Genomic DNA, 14,215 nt, shown 5'->3' on the forward strand with positions numbered 1-14,215 from the left:
ACACCGGGCACGGGGGGGGCTGGTGCTCCCAGGCCCCCCTCCACCCCGGCAGCTGGCCGACCCCGCGTGCCTCTTCCCCACGCTAGAGCTGATCCACCCGGCTGACGGGTGCCGTGCACCATCAAATGCTGGGACAGCGACTGTGGCACTGGGGACGGGCTTGGTGCCCGTGCTCAGCTGTGGCGCTTGCTGCTGGAGAAGTGCAGGATCTGGCCCTGGGGCAGCCCGGCAGTGCAGCCAGCGGCACCACCTTCAGCCCCCCCATCTCCTAGGCTGGCTCCCTTCGGGCTGCAGAAAACCACTCAAAAAGCAACTGAAGACCCAGAACTCCTCACATGGCCTTTACCTGGCCGTGATGTCCAGCTGCCCTCCGTGAGGATGGGACAAAGAAGAGGTAAGACGAGTCTGCCATTAAAGCAGGGAAAAACCTCACTGGCACCATCTGACCTGCAGCACCCAGCCGGCCACAGCGATGCCCGACCCGCTCCTGGGCAGCCCTCGGTGAGGACGGGGTCCGTGGCCAGGCACCCCTCCGCCGCGGGGCTGCCTGCAGCGTGGTGCGCTGGAGCGCTGGCAAGCCCGCACTGCGTGGGCAGGACGCGGAGCTGCTCCGATACACGCCGTGCCCGCTCCCACGCAGCCTTGGCTGCCGGCGCCGCTCAGCCCGAGCAGCAGATGGTTTGCCGAGAGCTCCTGGAGCTTCTCTCTCCGGAAAGTTGAGTAGAAGTTCACCTGGAGCCCGACCAAGCACCATCTCCCTTCCGAGCATCTGATTTCCTGGCCGTGTGGGCTTGGGGGACATGGGGGTACCCTGGGATGGGCACAGCCTCCCCCCGCAGCAATGTGGGGCTCCTCGTGCTCCCAGCTCCTCCCGCTCCCAGCTCATCCCGCAGGCAGAGGTTCCTTCCTGCCCCATCATCCCACCAGCATCTGTCACCGTCTGCCGCGGCAGCGCTTAACCCACCACCCTTCGGCAGCCGGAGCCGAGGAAATGTCCGGACGCCCACGGAGCACAACACTTCCCCAGTGATCGCCAGCTCAGCTGCGGAGCTACATGAGCCCTCCCGGCACCGCAGTCCGGCTCTAACCCACAGGGACCGATTCATCCCCGCCGTGTGCCGTGCCCGTGTCCTCCCGCAGCTCCCACCAGCCGCGCTGGCAGGTGGATGGACCCTCTCGCCGGCACAAGGGGCAGCTTTTCCCATAAGGGAACAGCAACGAGGCCCTTTGCTGGAAGCACCACACCTTATCCTGCAAGCAAAGCCCTCAAAGAGGCCAGGACTCAAGAGCAGCAGCCTTTGGTCCGCAGACCTCGATTCCCCTTTCTCAGCAGGACCCAGCACGGGCCACGCCAGGGCAGGGGAGGGCAGGGACGGCTGCTGGGGCCAGCAGCCAGAAGGGCCACCCCGCGCTTGGCACGAACCCCTTGTCTCAGAGCGCCGGTATCATCGTTGGTCACCGGCTGCCGGTCCCAAAGCAGGGCAGAGGGGGGTCGCTACGGGTGTCCCCCCCCGGGGCTGCACCCTGGGCAGCGCAGGGCACCCAGCCTCCAGCACCACCCCGACGGATCGGCACCCTGGGGAGCCGGGAAGGGGCGCAGGGGCTGGAAGGGGCGGCCGGGGTGGGGGCAGCAGCACCCGTGGGTGCGGGGGCTGCTCTGCCCACCCGGGGGGCAGCTCGGGGTCACCGGCCCCGACACCCGCTGGAACCGGCTCCCGGGAGCAGCGCGGCTCCCGGCACCCGCCCCGACGGGAGCTCCGCACCGGGGAACCGGGTCCCGGCGGGGGGGGGGAACCGGGTCCCGGCGCGGGGGGAACCGGGTCCCGGCCCCGCCGGCCCTTACCTGTCGGGCGGCGCGGGCAGGCGGCGGCTCGGCGGGGCACGGAGCCGGTGCCGGTGCCGGAGGGGCCGCGGTCCAGGCCGCCGGCTCCCCCCACGCCGCTCCCGCCCCTCTTGTAGCCGCGGGCCGCCCGCCCCCCCCCCGGCGGCAGCGTTCGCCCATTGGTTGGGAGCGCTGTCAATCAAGCGGGTGGGGCCGCAGGGGTGTTCGAGGTGGGGTACTGGGTGGGGGGGTACTGGGATGCTGGGAGGGGCAATGGCACTGGGATGCTGGGGGGATGCTGGAGGGGAACGTGGAGGGGATGGTGGGGGGGATCCTGGGACTGGGATGCAGGGGGGATCCTGGGACTGGGATGCAGGGGGGATGCTGGCAGTGGGATGCAGGGGGGATGCTGGCAGTGGGATGCAGGGGGATGCTGGGACTGGGATGCAGGGGGTGCTGGGACTGGGATGCAGGGGGGATGCTGGCAGTGGGATGCAGGGAGTGCTGGGACTGGGATGCAGGGGGTGCTGGGACTGGGATGCAGGGGGTGCTGGGACTGGGATGCAGGGGGGATGCTGGGACTGGGATGCAGGGGGGATGCTGGCAGTGGGATGCAGGGGGAATGCTGGCAGTGGGATGCAGGGAGTGCTGGGACTGGGATGCAGGGGGTGCTGGGACTGGGATGCAGGGGGGATGCTGGCAGTGGGATGCAGGGGGAATGCTGGCAGTGGGATGCAGGGAGTGCTGGGACTGGGATGCAGGGGGTGCTGGGACTGGGATGCAGGGGGGATGCTGGCAGTGGGATGCAGGGGATGCTGGGTTCAGCATCAGGGGTGCTGCCGGCCCTGCCTGCCTGGAGGTGCCTCCCTGGTCCCCAGTCTTGAGCAGAGCCCCCCTGCGCTCCCTGCCTCTCCTGCCACTCTCTGCTGCTGCTTCCCTGCTTCCTCCTCACTCTGCCCCACTCACCCGCCTCTGGCTCCTGTCCCTGCTGGCAGCTGATGCCAAAGCACCCCAAAACCCCCTTCCCTTGGTGTGCGTCAGGGCTGGCAGGGGCCACGCTGCCTGCGTCCCCCTGCCAGGCACCCAGCGCCGGGCCCCACGCTGCCTGCACCGAGGGGACGCCGGGGCACCTTGCTTGGCAGAGCCGCAGCTGAAGCGCAGAGGGGAAAGGGCCAGGAAAACCGCTCTGATCTCCAGAACCAAACGTGGAGTGTTTCCATGGCGATTGCTGGTGGCTCTTCCCGGTGACCTTGGCCATCCCGCTGTGATCCCGGTGCCACCCGGGCTGCCACAGCAGCCCTGCTGCAGCTGGTGGCCACTGAGCCGGGATGAAATCTCCATCCAGCCAGGGCTGGTCCCCATCCCGGTCCCCAGTGGGGCTGTGGGGTGCCATGGGGTGTTCTGCCCTTCCCATGGCTCAGCATCCCCCGGCCCAGCCCTGCTCTCGGGTGCGCCCACCCTGGCTGCGGAGGTGGCTGCATGAAGCTGCAGAAACTGCCCCAGCCGGAGGCGAGAGGGGGCTGCTTTACAAAAAGACACAAATATTTGCAGCTGTGTCTATGCCCTGGGGCTGCAGGGATCCATCACCCGCCCGCCCTGGGGGCAGGAGGGCTGGGACCCCCCATGGCTGGACGTGGCATCCCTGCGCCATGCCCCTGTCCGGGGCTGGGTCCCCACCCGGGCTGGGGCGATTCAGCCCCATGGCTTTCGAGTCACTCCAGCAGCCTCCGCCGGGCGCTGGGCCCGTGGCTCTGTCTGGCCTCAGAGCCGCTCCATGAGCCTCCCCGACAGCGCGGGGCGATGAGCCCCCCGTGCCGGCCGGGCAGCCCACCGCCGGTTCTTACACGCTTAAGTAGAGAAGGGGGTAGCGCCAGTGCAAACCGCCCACACGCAGGGTGCGCAGGGGGACTGAAAAATTAATGAGGGCTTAATTGAAGCAGCATGGCTGCCCGGGCTGAGACCGGCGCAGCTCAGCTCATGGGACGGGGTATGCTGAAGGGGCAGGGGGCGGCTGGAAGAGGCGGGGGAGCGCCAGGCTGGGGGTGCGACAGGGACGCCCTGGGGATGGGGACACGGGCGGTTGTGGGGTACTGGGGTGTTCACATTTTTGCGGCTGCGACACCCCGAGTCCCGGTGCTGGGGAGGTGCCCGGGCTCTTGCGGGGCTGGCTGCACTGGTGGCCCCGAGCACACGGGCTGGAGCACCCGGCTGAGCCCAGCACCCAGATTGGGGCACCCCAAGCCCTAACGTGAGCCCAGGCTCAACTGGGAGGTTGGCCCTGGGATCGCAGAGGGGGCACGAGGTTGTCCAGGGCGGGGGACACCGGCTCTGCAGACGGCGCTGGCTCCGTGGCAGCCCTTCGCTCCCCGCTCCTGCAGCAGCAGCACCCCAGCTCCCGGCCCTGGGGTCCCCAGGGTGCCAGAGCTGCCAGGGCCTCACCGGTTCCCAAAAACCCCGGTATCCAGCGACGCTGCCGAATGCAAAGGGCTGCAGCTTCCCCCAGCGGCTACGGGCTGCACCAGCACGGCCTGGGGGGCTGTGCCCAACGGGGGGGACCCCGCAGCCACAGCCCCCCGCTGCCCTGCGTGCTGCAGCCGGATCGGCCCCCCGCGACTGCTGGGAGCTGTGGGGAGCAGGAGTCACCATCGCTCACCCTGGCTTCCCGACAGCCCTCGTCCTGCTACACCGCCAGATCGTCCGGCTGTGACACCGGCGGTGCTCGGGGTGCCAGCGGCTTGGCCAGCCCCTCCGTGCCCCCCATGCTCCTCTCCCACGACACGGTCCTGGGCAGGACCCGTCACCCCAGGTGGGGTCAGCTGGGCAGGGCTGGGGACGGACACGGACACCGTCCCTTCGGGAGAGTACACAGTGCTCACGGGCAGCACAACCCCACAAAATCTCCCATTTTCCAGTGCCACGCTGGGCAGCAGCCACACGGCCCGAGCATGGGACTGGTGGGCCATGGGCACACACCGGGACGTTGGGATGGGCTCCAGGTGGCTTCTCCCTTGGCACAGCCCCTCTGCGGGTGGCACATCCACAGGCATGTGTGGCCAGGGGAACCCAGTGCCAGCCCCGCCGTGGGCAGCGGTTGGGGTTGAGCTGCGGTTTGCAGAGAGTTTTGGATCAAAACGGGGGGTTCTCACTCGCTTGCTCATTTCTTCTGCCGCTCCCTCCCTTCGAGCCGCGTATCGTCACCAGCAGCCTCAGCCGCTCCCCAGCCGCTCGCCACCCCAGAGCAGGTCCCTTCCCTGCCCGCTGTGCCCCAGGGCCAAGGCTTGGTGCCAGGTGCCCTGGTTGGCATCGGGGTGCTGTAGGCTGGGCACCCGTGCCGTGCTTTGCTGCGCAGAAATGCTATGGTAAGGGAGCAAGGAGCTGCTGTCACCCATACCGTGTCCCTGGAGGACACCTCTGGGTGCTGCTGGGCGAGCCAGACCTGGGGTGACCACAACGCTGGGGGTCCTTCTTGATGTCCCTGCCGTGATGTCCAGCGCTGGCCTGGGAAAAGGGGGTGCAGGGTGGAAAAGCAGAAATACTCCAATTTTGGGGCTCCCCACCTGCTTCCTACCTCCCCAAGCAGAGCATCACCCCTGGGGGAACAGCTCTGCGCCAGCGGGAGCCATCCAAACCCCTCCCGGCCCCGGTCCGGGGAGAGGCGAGGGGGGACCTTGCCGAAACGGGGCTCCCGGGGCATGCGCCTGGTTTGGCCCCGTGGCAGTGGCACCGGGCACGTTCAGTGGCTGACCCCCTCCCGGAGAGGGGGGCCGGGGGGAAGCGCTGCCGTCCATGGGCTGGGGCAGGAGCAAAGGAAAATTTGGGGGGTCCCTCCCCCTTCTCAGAGTGGGCTGCGGGCGCTCGGGCTGCTGGGGCTGAGCGGGGCTGGCTCCACCGGGGGGGGCACAGGGACCCGCTCGGTGTCACCGTGTCCCCCAAAACCAGGGAGCGGCACCCCGGTGGGACCCAGAGCCCTTCCCAGGCAGGCCGCAGAGGTTTGCCGGTCGGCACGCAGGGGGTTAAGCATCCCCATCTTCCTCACACTTGAGACGTCACCGTCACCAGTGGCATGGGGGGGGCCGGGGGGCTATGGTGGTCTTTGTGGTGCATTCGGCAGCTGGCGCAGGGCGGCTCACGCACACGGCGGGCGGCTCTTCCCTGGCACCCCGCGCTCCGGCAGCATCCGCAGACACCCGGCAGTGGCCACCGCCTGCCCACGCCTCCAGCTCCCCACCGCCACGGTGAGCACAGGGGACAGGGACAGGGATGCCACCAGGCCTGAGAGTGGGGCGGGGGGGGCTGTGGCAGGCGCTGGCTGTCTCCCCCGGGGACCCAAACCGGTAGTGGCCCCTCGCAGGGGTCCCTGTCTCCCTTTGGACCCCCAGTCCGGTGCACCCAACGCTTGCTGGGTGCTCCCAGGACTGGGGGTGATGGGGTGGGTGCAGCTCCCCCCCCCCCGGGGATGCTGCAGCCCCGCGGTGGCCCTGGGTGGGTGCGGGTGCACGGCTGGGTGCTCGCCCGCGCCGACTGGGTGCTGCGGCTCCGTTCCCTGGCAGCCCTGCGGTAAATCCTGCCGCTCGCCTGCAGCCGCAGCAAGGCAGAGGGGAGCCCCCCAGCCCCCCGCCGGCCCCGTGGGGGGCTCACGTCTCCCTCTAGCCAGGGAGGTCCCCAAGCTGGGGGGGTGACAGCCCCGGGAAACCCCAACCCCACCCTGGGCAGGGCTGGGGGTGCCCTGGCTCATCCTGGGGCAGGATCTGGCCCGGGCACCCGGGTTCCCAGGATAAGGTGCCCCCCCGTGAAAAATCCTCCAGGCACCGCGCGTCCGACCCTGCGACGGCTGCAGCGATGCCGGCGTGGCCATGGGCGGGGGGCAGCGGCAGGAGGGGCTCGGTGGCGGCGGTGGGCACCGGACCCAGCACCCAGCGGGCACCCAGGGGGCGGGGGGGGCCGTGGGGTGCAGAGCTGAGCCAAGGGGAAGGGGGACCCAGCCCCTGGCCGGGGGTGCGGCGCTGCACCAAGCTGCGGTGCCCACAGCAATGCTGCGCCGGTGGAAAAGGGGCACAGCCCCAAAACGGCCCCAGGTGACACGGGGATGGCCTGATCCGGGGGCACTGCTGCCTCTTCGGCGTGGCCAGCCTGGGCACCGCCAGCTGGGGGGGAGCGATGCTCCTGGGTGCAGGATTTGGCCCTGCCTGGAGCAGGAGGGGGGGTTTTACTCGGTCGGCTGGGATGTCCCCATGGAGGGGTCCCCGTGGGGCAGGGTGCTCGGGGGGAGCGGGAAGAGGCGGCGGAGCAGGGAGGGGAGCAGGTGCCGGAGCAGGGCTGGGGCGCGGGGAGGCCACCGCAGGGAGGGACAAAACCCGGGGCCACCTCGGGTGTGGCTGGGGGGGACCCCGCTGCCTCCAGCCCCGCGCCCCTCGCGGGCAGCCCTCCTCCGGCAGCGCACCCCTCTGCGGGAGCGGTCCTGGGATGGGGCGCCTTTCCTGGTGGGTTTGGGGTGCGCAGCTCCCCCCGTTTGGTGTCATGGCAATGGGCAGCCCACGATGGAGGGAGTCCCTTGCCCTCCTCGAAGGCCACCTGGGGGGTGACGTGTCGTGGCTCCCAGGGACAAGGGCCACCATGGGGCGTAGGCACCTGGGCCAGGGAAACGGTACAAATCAGGCGCAGAACCCCAAGCAGAGCTGCCCCGCCAGACCGGGGGGCTGCAGTGATCCCCATCCTCCCACCCGGCCCCGAACCCCCGTGCCACGGCTCAGGCCTCGTGCCAGGGCATCCCCACGCCGGGGACCACAGGGACGCGTCTGTGCCCCCTCCCTGGGCACAGGCAGAGTTCAGCAGTGACAAATCCCAGCCCCAAGCTGCCCGTCAAGGACAACCGCAGCACGGGCACGAGGATGCCCGCACGCCGATCGCAGCACTTATGCAAATCCCTGAGTGGAGCGGGTGCGAGTCTCCCACCCAGCCGGCTGCCGGGGGCACCCCAGGAACCCCCAGCACCACCCTACGGGGCCCAGTACCCCTCCAAAATGGCCCAGCACCCAGCAGGACGAACCCCGGGGTCACTGCGCCGGGGCAGCCCTGGGCATCTTTATGCCCCACCGCAGGGTACAAGCACCCACCGCATGTGGGGAAACTGAGGCAGGGGTCTGCGGTGGGAAACCTGGGTGCCCTGGCTCCCCCAAGGCAGGTTGCGCTTTGGCATCGGGCTGGTGTATCCCATGGAGCCCCAGTGTAAAGCCACCGCTTACCAGGCCCAGGAGGAAGAGGAGGAGGAGGAAGGCAGAGCCATCACTGTTGGTGCCGAGGGGCTGCACTGGGGCTGAACGGGGAGCACTGGGCTGGGGGGCAGCAGCCCCGTCCCTCCCTGCCGCTGCTGTCTCCTCCAGCTCTCTTTCTCCCCTCCCCAGCCATGTTAATTAAACCCAAGCGCTTAATTACAGCCTGCTGAATCCCGCGGCTGCTTCCCAGAGCCCGCTAATGCCGTGGGGCCAACCCCGACCCCCCCATCCCCGTAGGAACCAGGGGAGCGTCCCGCTGCTTGCGGGATTTGGGTTGCAGCTCATCAGCGGCACAAAGGGATCTTCATGCAGCGCACGGAAAAGAGCAAACCCAGCCAGCGGCGCCGGGAAATTCCACCCGGGGGGTCTTGGCCTCTCCAAGGAAGATGGGGATAGACGGCTGGGCCCCGGGGTTGTCCCCGAGCTGGCAGGTCCCCCGACGGGTGCGGAGGGAAGGGGATGCCCAGCCGATGTCTGGCGAGCTCCCAGAGACACCGGCTGCTGGCAATAAAAAAATAATTGAGGCAAATAAGGTGAAGGCCGGCGGTGGCGTGCGGGGCTGCGAGCCGGGGTGGGGGGAGTCAGCGTCCCACCGTGCTTCCCCACCTGGTCGCCCACCGGCGGGTCCCCGGGGCGGGGAGGTGCCCGGCAGGGCAGCCTGACCCTCTCGCCCTCCTGCCCGCAGGTCCCCGCCGGCCCATGAAGTGATTCAGACGGGTGGCACAGCCCCTGCTCTTGCCGTAGCCTCCGCCGCACCGAGCACCGAGGTAAGGACCCGGAGCCGTGGCCGTGGGGTGGGCGGGATGCTCCAGCGCAGGCACCAGACCCCCAAACTGGGTCTGTAGGGCAGAAATCCCAGTTGGGGTCTTCCCCTGTCAACGGGGGATGCCCAGCCCCGTCACCCAGGGGAACTGGCACGACCCCACGGGGGTCACCTGGGGCAGCCCCCGGCCCCCGGCCGGGAGCGGGTGGCTGGGGCAGGGGAACCGGGCAGGGGAACCGGGGCGCCTCGGGGGAGGCGGCGCGGCCAGGGGCGCCCACAGGAAGCGCGACGCTCGCAAACCCGCGCCCCAGTTCCCTCCCCGCCTCGGCAAACGGCCGGGGAGAGCCGCCACGTTTCGGCAGACGCTCAGACCCGTGTGCCCCGGCCGGGAGGGCGCGGGCTGGGGACAGCGGGGCTGCGGGGTGCGGAGCCCGGCGGGACGGGCGCAGGTAGGTGCCGCGGCAGCAGCAGCGGTGGGGGCTCGGGCGTGCCGGGGTGTCCGGCCGGCGGCGCCGGTGCTGTTCCACTCTGTTCTGTTTCTCTCGCTCAGGTCTGCTGGCCATGGGCAACCTGATAAAGGTATTGGGCAAAGATTTAGAAAACTGTCCTCATTTTTTCCTGGATTTTGAAAGTAAGTCCCGTGAGCAGGGCGGGCGCGGGGAGGGGGCTGGGGCCGCTGCCACGGCTGCTCTCCAGAATATGGGGACAGGCACGGTGTCCCCGAGCAGCCCGGCGTCCCCAGGCGCCTCGGGGCAGCCCTGGACGCGCCCTGCAAAGGGCTGAGTGGGGCAGGGGAGCGGGACCCCAGGAGTTGCCCTGTCCCTGGAAGCGCGGGGAGATGTCCCCGGCTGAGTGGCGGGGATGCAGGATACATCCCAGCAGCAGGACATGGCCCACGAGGACCTAAGGCACATGCCCGCTGTCATTAGAGTCGATGGCACCGGGTGGCCGGGTGGCCAGGTGGCACGGCCACTGCCACCGCCACGGCGGGGAGAGCCTGGAGGCCGGGGACGCCAGGGAAGGAGGAGGGAAGGATCGGTGCTGCCTGCCCTGCCAGGAGGGGCAGTGCAGAGGGACGGGGACTGGGGACCCCAGTCCAGCCCAGGGGACCTGCCCCAGCTTCCCGCCGGCCTGGGCTAACTGGGACAGGACATCGTGGCTTGCGGACCTCCCAGGCTGGACACGGGGGCGTACAGGAGATGGTGGCCACCATGGCCAGGTGCCAGACCCAGCACAGCGCCGTGGCCCCCTCTTCCTCCCTCTCCCCGCCTTCCTCCCGGGGCACAGCTCAGAGCAAGAGCGAGGAGGGTAAAAATAGAGCAGCAGCAACCGCTCGCCCCGGCCCTTGCCCCGGCCCCCGGCGGGGAGCGGCCGTGCACAGCTCACCGCACCGCCTCCGGCACCGGCACATCCCAAAATAGCCGGGGCTGGGGTCACACAGCCACCCCGCTCCCACAGCGAGGGACCTTCCCAGAGCCTCGTGCGTCCTTTGAGGCAGCACAGCCTTCGCCCGCCTCCAGCCCCCTCTGCAGCTCCCCGGCACAGGACGGGGCCATGGGGGCTCCCCAGGACCCCCCATTTCGGGGCTGGCTCCGCAGCTAGAGGAGGGGACGCCCATAGCCAAGACTTTGGGGACTCGCTCACCGCTTCGCCCTCCTCGCCGGCGCCCGGCGGCTCTCTCCTCCCTTCGCTCCTTCCTCTCCATCACCCCATCCGCCAGCGCTCATCACCATCGGGGTGGGGGGAAGAGGCTGCGGCCCCGGGGCCGGGAGCAGCCGCGGGGTCACCGCCAGCCGGCCGGGAGGGCCTCGAGCCCCCGGGGAGCAGCGGCGGGGGGACGGGGCTCTGGCCGCTGCCGGCCGCTGCCCGCAGCCCAGCACCTCTTCCCCGAGCACCACCTCACCATCATGCTTTTTTCCTCTTGTTTCTTCTCTTGCAGGTTTCACATGGGGAACCTTCTTAAAGTGTTGACTTATAACGAACTTGACCAAGGCCCTAATTTTTTCCTTGACTTTGAAAGTGAGATGGGATTTTTATTTTCCTTTTTTGTTTCGTACTTATTCTGAGTTTCACATCCACGCCATTTTGAGTTCTCGTACCTGTCGCCCATCGCATCGCGCCCATCCCAGACGTCCTCCCCGCACCTTTGCCGTCCGGGGGTCTCCCCGGGGAGGGGGGGGCCGCAGCCGCTGGGGCAGACCCACAGCCGGGGGCTATCGCTCTGCACCTCTTCCCCGGGGCCGTTTGTAGCCTGTTGGGGCCAGCCCGGGGCTGGGGGCTGCTCGGGGACCCCCGTGTGCAGGACCGTGGTCGCAGGGCAGCCAGGACTCACCCCCACCTGCCCCACCTCCACGGCTCGGCTCAAGCTCGGGCAAGGAGACGGACCGGGGGGAGAAACCCGCCAGGAAGGGCTGCGGGCTGGCGGGGGAGCTGGGGGTTGGGGTGCTGGCACCCCACTCCGGCTCTCGCCGCCCGGGGCCCCGCTCAGAGCCCTCCGGGTTTCTCTCCCCGGGGTGCTGCCCTGCAGATGCGCAGCCGACAGAGGCCGAGACGGCGGTGTGGAACCAGGTGAACGCCGTGCTGGAGGAGGCGCAGGCGGTCCTGGCCGAGCTGCAGTCCTACACGGGCGCTGGGCAGGAGATCCGAGAGGTGGGTGCAGCCCCGGCACCCGCTGCCCACCCACTCCCCATGGCTTGGGACCACCGCCGGCGCTCTCCCCCCCACAGGCCATCCAGAACCCCGGGGACCTGCGGCTGCAGGAGAGGGCCTGGAGCGCTGTCTGCCCCCTCGTCGCCAAGCTGAAGCGCTTCTACGAGTTCTCCCTGCGGCTGGGTGAGCACCCCGAGCCCCCGTCCCCCTTCCCCGCATCCCCCCGTTGCATCCCGCAGCCCTCCCTGGAGGCAGGAACGGGGCAGGCTGGGGGGAGCCCTGGCCATGGGGCGTGCTCAGGCGCGGATGCCGTGCTGCCCTGTGCCTCAGTTTCCCCAGCCGGGGCTGGGGAGGTGCACGGGAGCAGGAGGGGGACGAGCAGTGCTTTGTCCCCAGAGAACGCCCTGCGGAGCCTGCTGGAGGCCCTCACCAGCCCCCCGTACGCCCCAACCCAGCACCTCGAGCGGGAGCAAGCCTTAGCCAAACAGTTTGCCGAGATCCTCCACTTCACCCTCAGCTTCGATGAGCTCAAGGTACCTCCCCGTGCCCCCTGGGTGGGACGAGGGCTGGGGGGAGCCCACGGGGTCCCCACACTGGGACCATGCAAAAGCTGTGAGCCAGCGCGGTCCCTTGGGCCCCCTGAGGCTCGCCCCAGGCACACCGAGCCGGCCGTGGCCGCCACCCCGGCCCCTAACGCTGGACTCCCCTCCGCAGATGACCAACCCCGCCATCCAGAACGACTTCAGCTACTACAGAAGGACCATCAGCCGAAATCGCATTAACAACCTGCAGGTGAGAGGACAATGCCGTTCCCCCAGCCCCGGGGTGGCCTCCCCCAGGGGGTCACAGGACTGGGGACGGCGCGGGGGGGGACAGCCACCCCAACGGCCCCCATCATCCCACCCCGCAGCTGGACGCGGAGAGCGAGGTGAACAACGAGATGGCCAACAGGATGTCCCTCTTCTACGCCGAGGCCACCCCCATGCTCAAAACGCTCAGCAATGCCACCACCAAGTTCGTTTCGGAGGTGAGCGAGGCCGGGGGGGACCCTCGGGGCGGGGGGAAGCCCCCGTCCAGCCCTGGCACCATGCGGGGCTTAGGAGGGGAGAAGGGCAGCTGGGACCCGTTGGATTTCAGAACAAGACCCTCCCGATCGAGGACACGACCGACTGCCTGAGCACCATGGCCTGCGTCTGCAGGGTGATGCTGGAGACGCCGTGAGTACCCCGCAGGGAGGGGGGCACCTGGGTGCCGGCGTCCCTCTGCCGCCCACCCGGGCTCAGCCGGCCCCTCTCCTGGCGCAGGGAGTACCGGAGCCGCTTCACCAACACCGAGACCCTCCTCTTCTGCATGCGGGTGATGGTCGGCGTCATCATCCTCTACGACCACGTCCACCCCGTGGGGGCCTTCGCGAAGACCTCCAAGATCGATGTGAGTGGCCGTGGGGGGTCACAGCCGTCCCGCTCATCCCAGTGCAGCTGTGATGCCTGGGGGTCCCTCTCCCTGGATGTCCCCTGTGGGGACATCTCTGTCTGAGCTGGTCCAGAGGGGAACTTAACCCCCGAGCACCGAGGAGGAGGATGGGGAGGAAGGGGAGCAGCTCCCCGCGGCACGTCCAGGCGCTCACTGCCCCTCTCGCTCCCCCCACCAGATGAAAGGCTGCATCAAAGTCTTGAAAGACCAACCCTCAACCAGCACCGAGGGGCTCCTGAACGCACTGAGGTGAGCCGGGGGAGCGGGGGACCCGGCGGGGAGCCGGCCTCCCCCGCCGGTGCTGCGGGATGGCGGCGGTGGAGCGGGTTGGGGTGCGGCGGGGTGACCGTCCCCTCTCCGTCCAGGTACACCACTCGGCACCTCAACGACGACACCACGTCCAAACAGATCCGGGCCCTGCTGCAGTGAGCGCGGGGTGGCTGCCAGAGCCACCCCGACCTCGCGCACGTCACCGCGTCACCTACGCCCATGACCATACCGCTCATTTTGTACAGAGGGAAAAGGGACAATAAGAAATACACAGAAATACAGAAAAAAAGTCGAAATGGCCCGAGGCCACCCCCCACACGCTCCTGCCCCCCTTTCCCACCCCCCAAATCAGCACCCAATTACTGGACACAAGGTGCGGGTGGCACCGCGGGGACACCGCGCCGGGGGTGCTGGGGCCGGGCAGGATGGACCCGGGCAGGGATGCGCCGATGGGGCCGGTGGCAGCGAGCGCCCACGGCACGGGGGCACCTTGGGGAGGGGGGAAAGGAGCAAGTGTCCCCTCCGTCCCCATCCTCGTCCCCGAGCATCCGGCTGCGGAGGAGGAGGAATAAACATCCCTGCAGATCTGCACTGACTCTGGTGGAAGCGGCTCAGTCTCACCTCGTAGATTTTTAATATGAGCAATTAAATCTCCACTCACCTCTTCTTTTCTACATTTTTTTTTGGGTGTGAAATAAAAATGACATTTAATCTGTTCGTGGCCGGAGCGGGGCCGTCTCTGCTGCGTCCCATCCCGCGCCGCACCGGCTGGAGGCACCCGGATCACCGTGCCCGGCCCTCGCGGGCTCGGTGGCCCTGTCCGTGACACCCCGGGGACTGAACCCCCCCAGGGACTGAACCCCCCCAGGGACCACGTTCCCCCTCGGTGACGCCCTGGGGCCCCATCTCCCAGCCACGTCTCAGCCCCATCGTGATGCTGCCGGTGACCAGGAGCTCCCGGAGGGA

The 14,215-nt window shown here is 69.1% G+C and overlaps 1 protein-coding gene across 2 annotated transcripts; it reads left to right on the forward strand.

Moving 5' to 3' along the window:
* Nucleotides 1-9,418: 9,418 nt before the first annotated feature.
* On the forward strand, nucleotides 9,419-13,408 carry LOC309598612 (CYFIP-related Rac1 interactor A-like; the record flags this gene model as incomplete). Of its 2 annotated transcripts, none has more annotated exons than XM_082329352.1 (10): nucleotides 9,419-9,488; nucleotides 11,385-11,506; nucleotides 11,584-11,689; nucleotides 11,903-12,039; nucleotides 12,221-12,298; nucleotides 12,417-12,533; nucleotides 12,644-12,723; nucleotides 12,811-12,937; nucleotides 13,158-13,228; nucleotides 13,345-13,408. In XM_082329352.1, 10 exons carry the CDS (start codon nucleotides 9,419-9,421, stop codon nucleotides 13,406-13,408), a joined length of 972 nt encoding a protein of 323 aa, XP_082185478.1. The 2 variants fall into 2 exon arrangements, with proteins under 2 accessions (XP_082185478.1, XP_082185479.1); XM_082329353.1 differs by lacking the exon at nucleotides 9,419-9,488 and adding an exon at nucleotides 10,797-10,876.
* Nucleotides 13,409-14,215: the final 807 nt, after the last annotated feature.

The sequence above is a fragment of the Platalea leucorodia genome (assembly GCF_965183815.1).
Source record: "Platalea leucorodia genome assembly, chromosome: 18".
Taxonomy (NCBI): Eukaryota; Metazoa; Chordata; class Aves; order Pelecaniformes; family Threskiornithidae; genus Platalea; species Platalea leucorodia.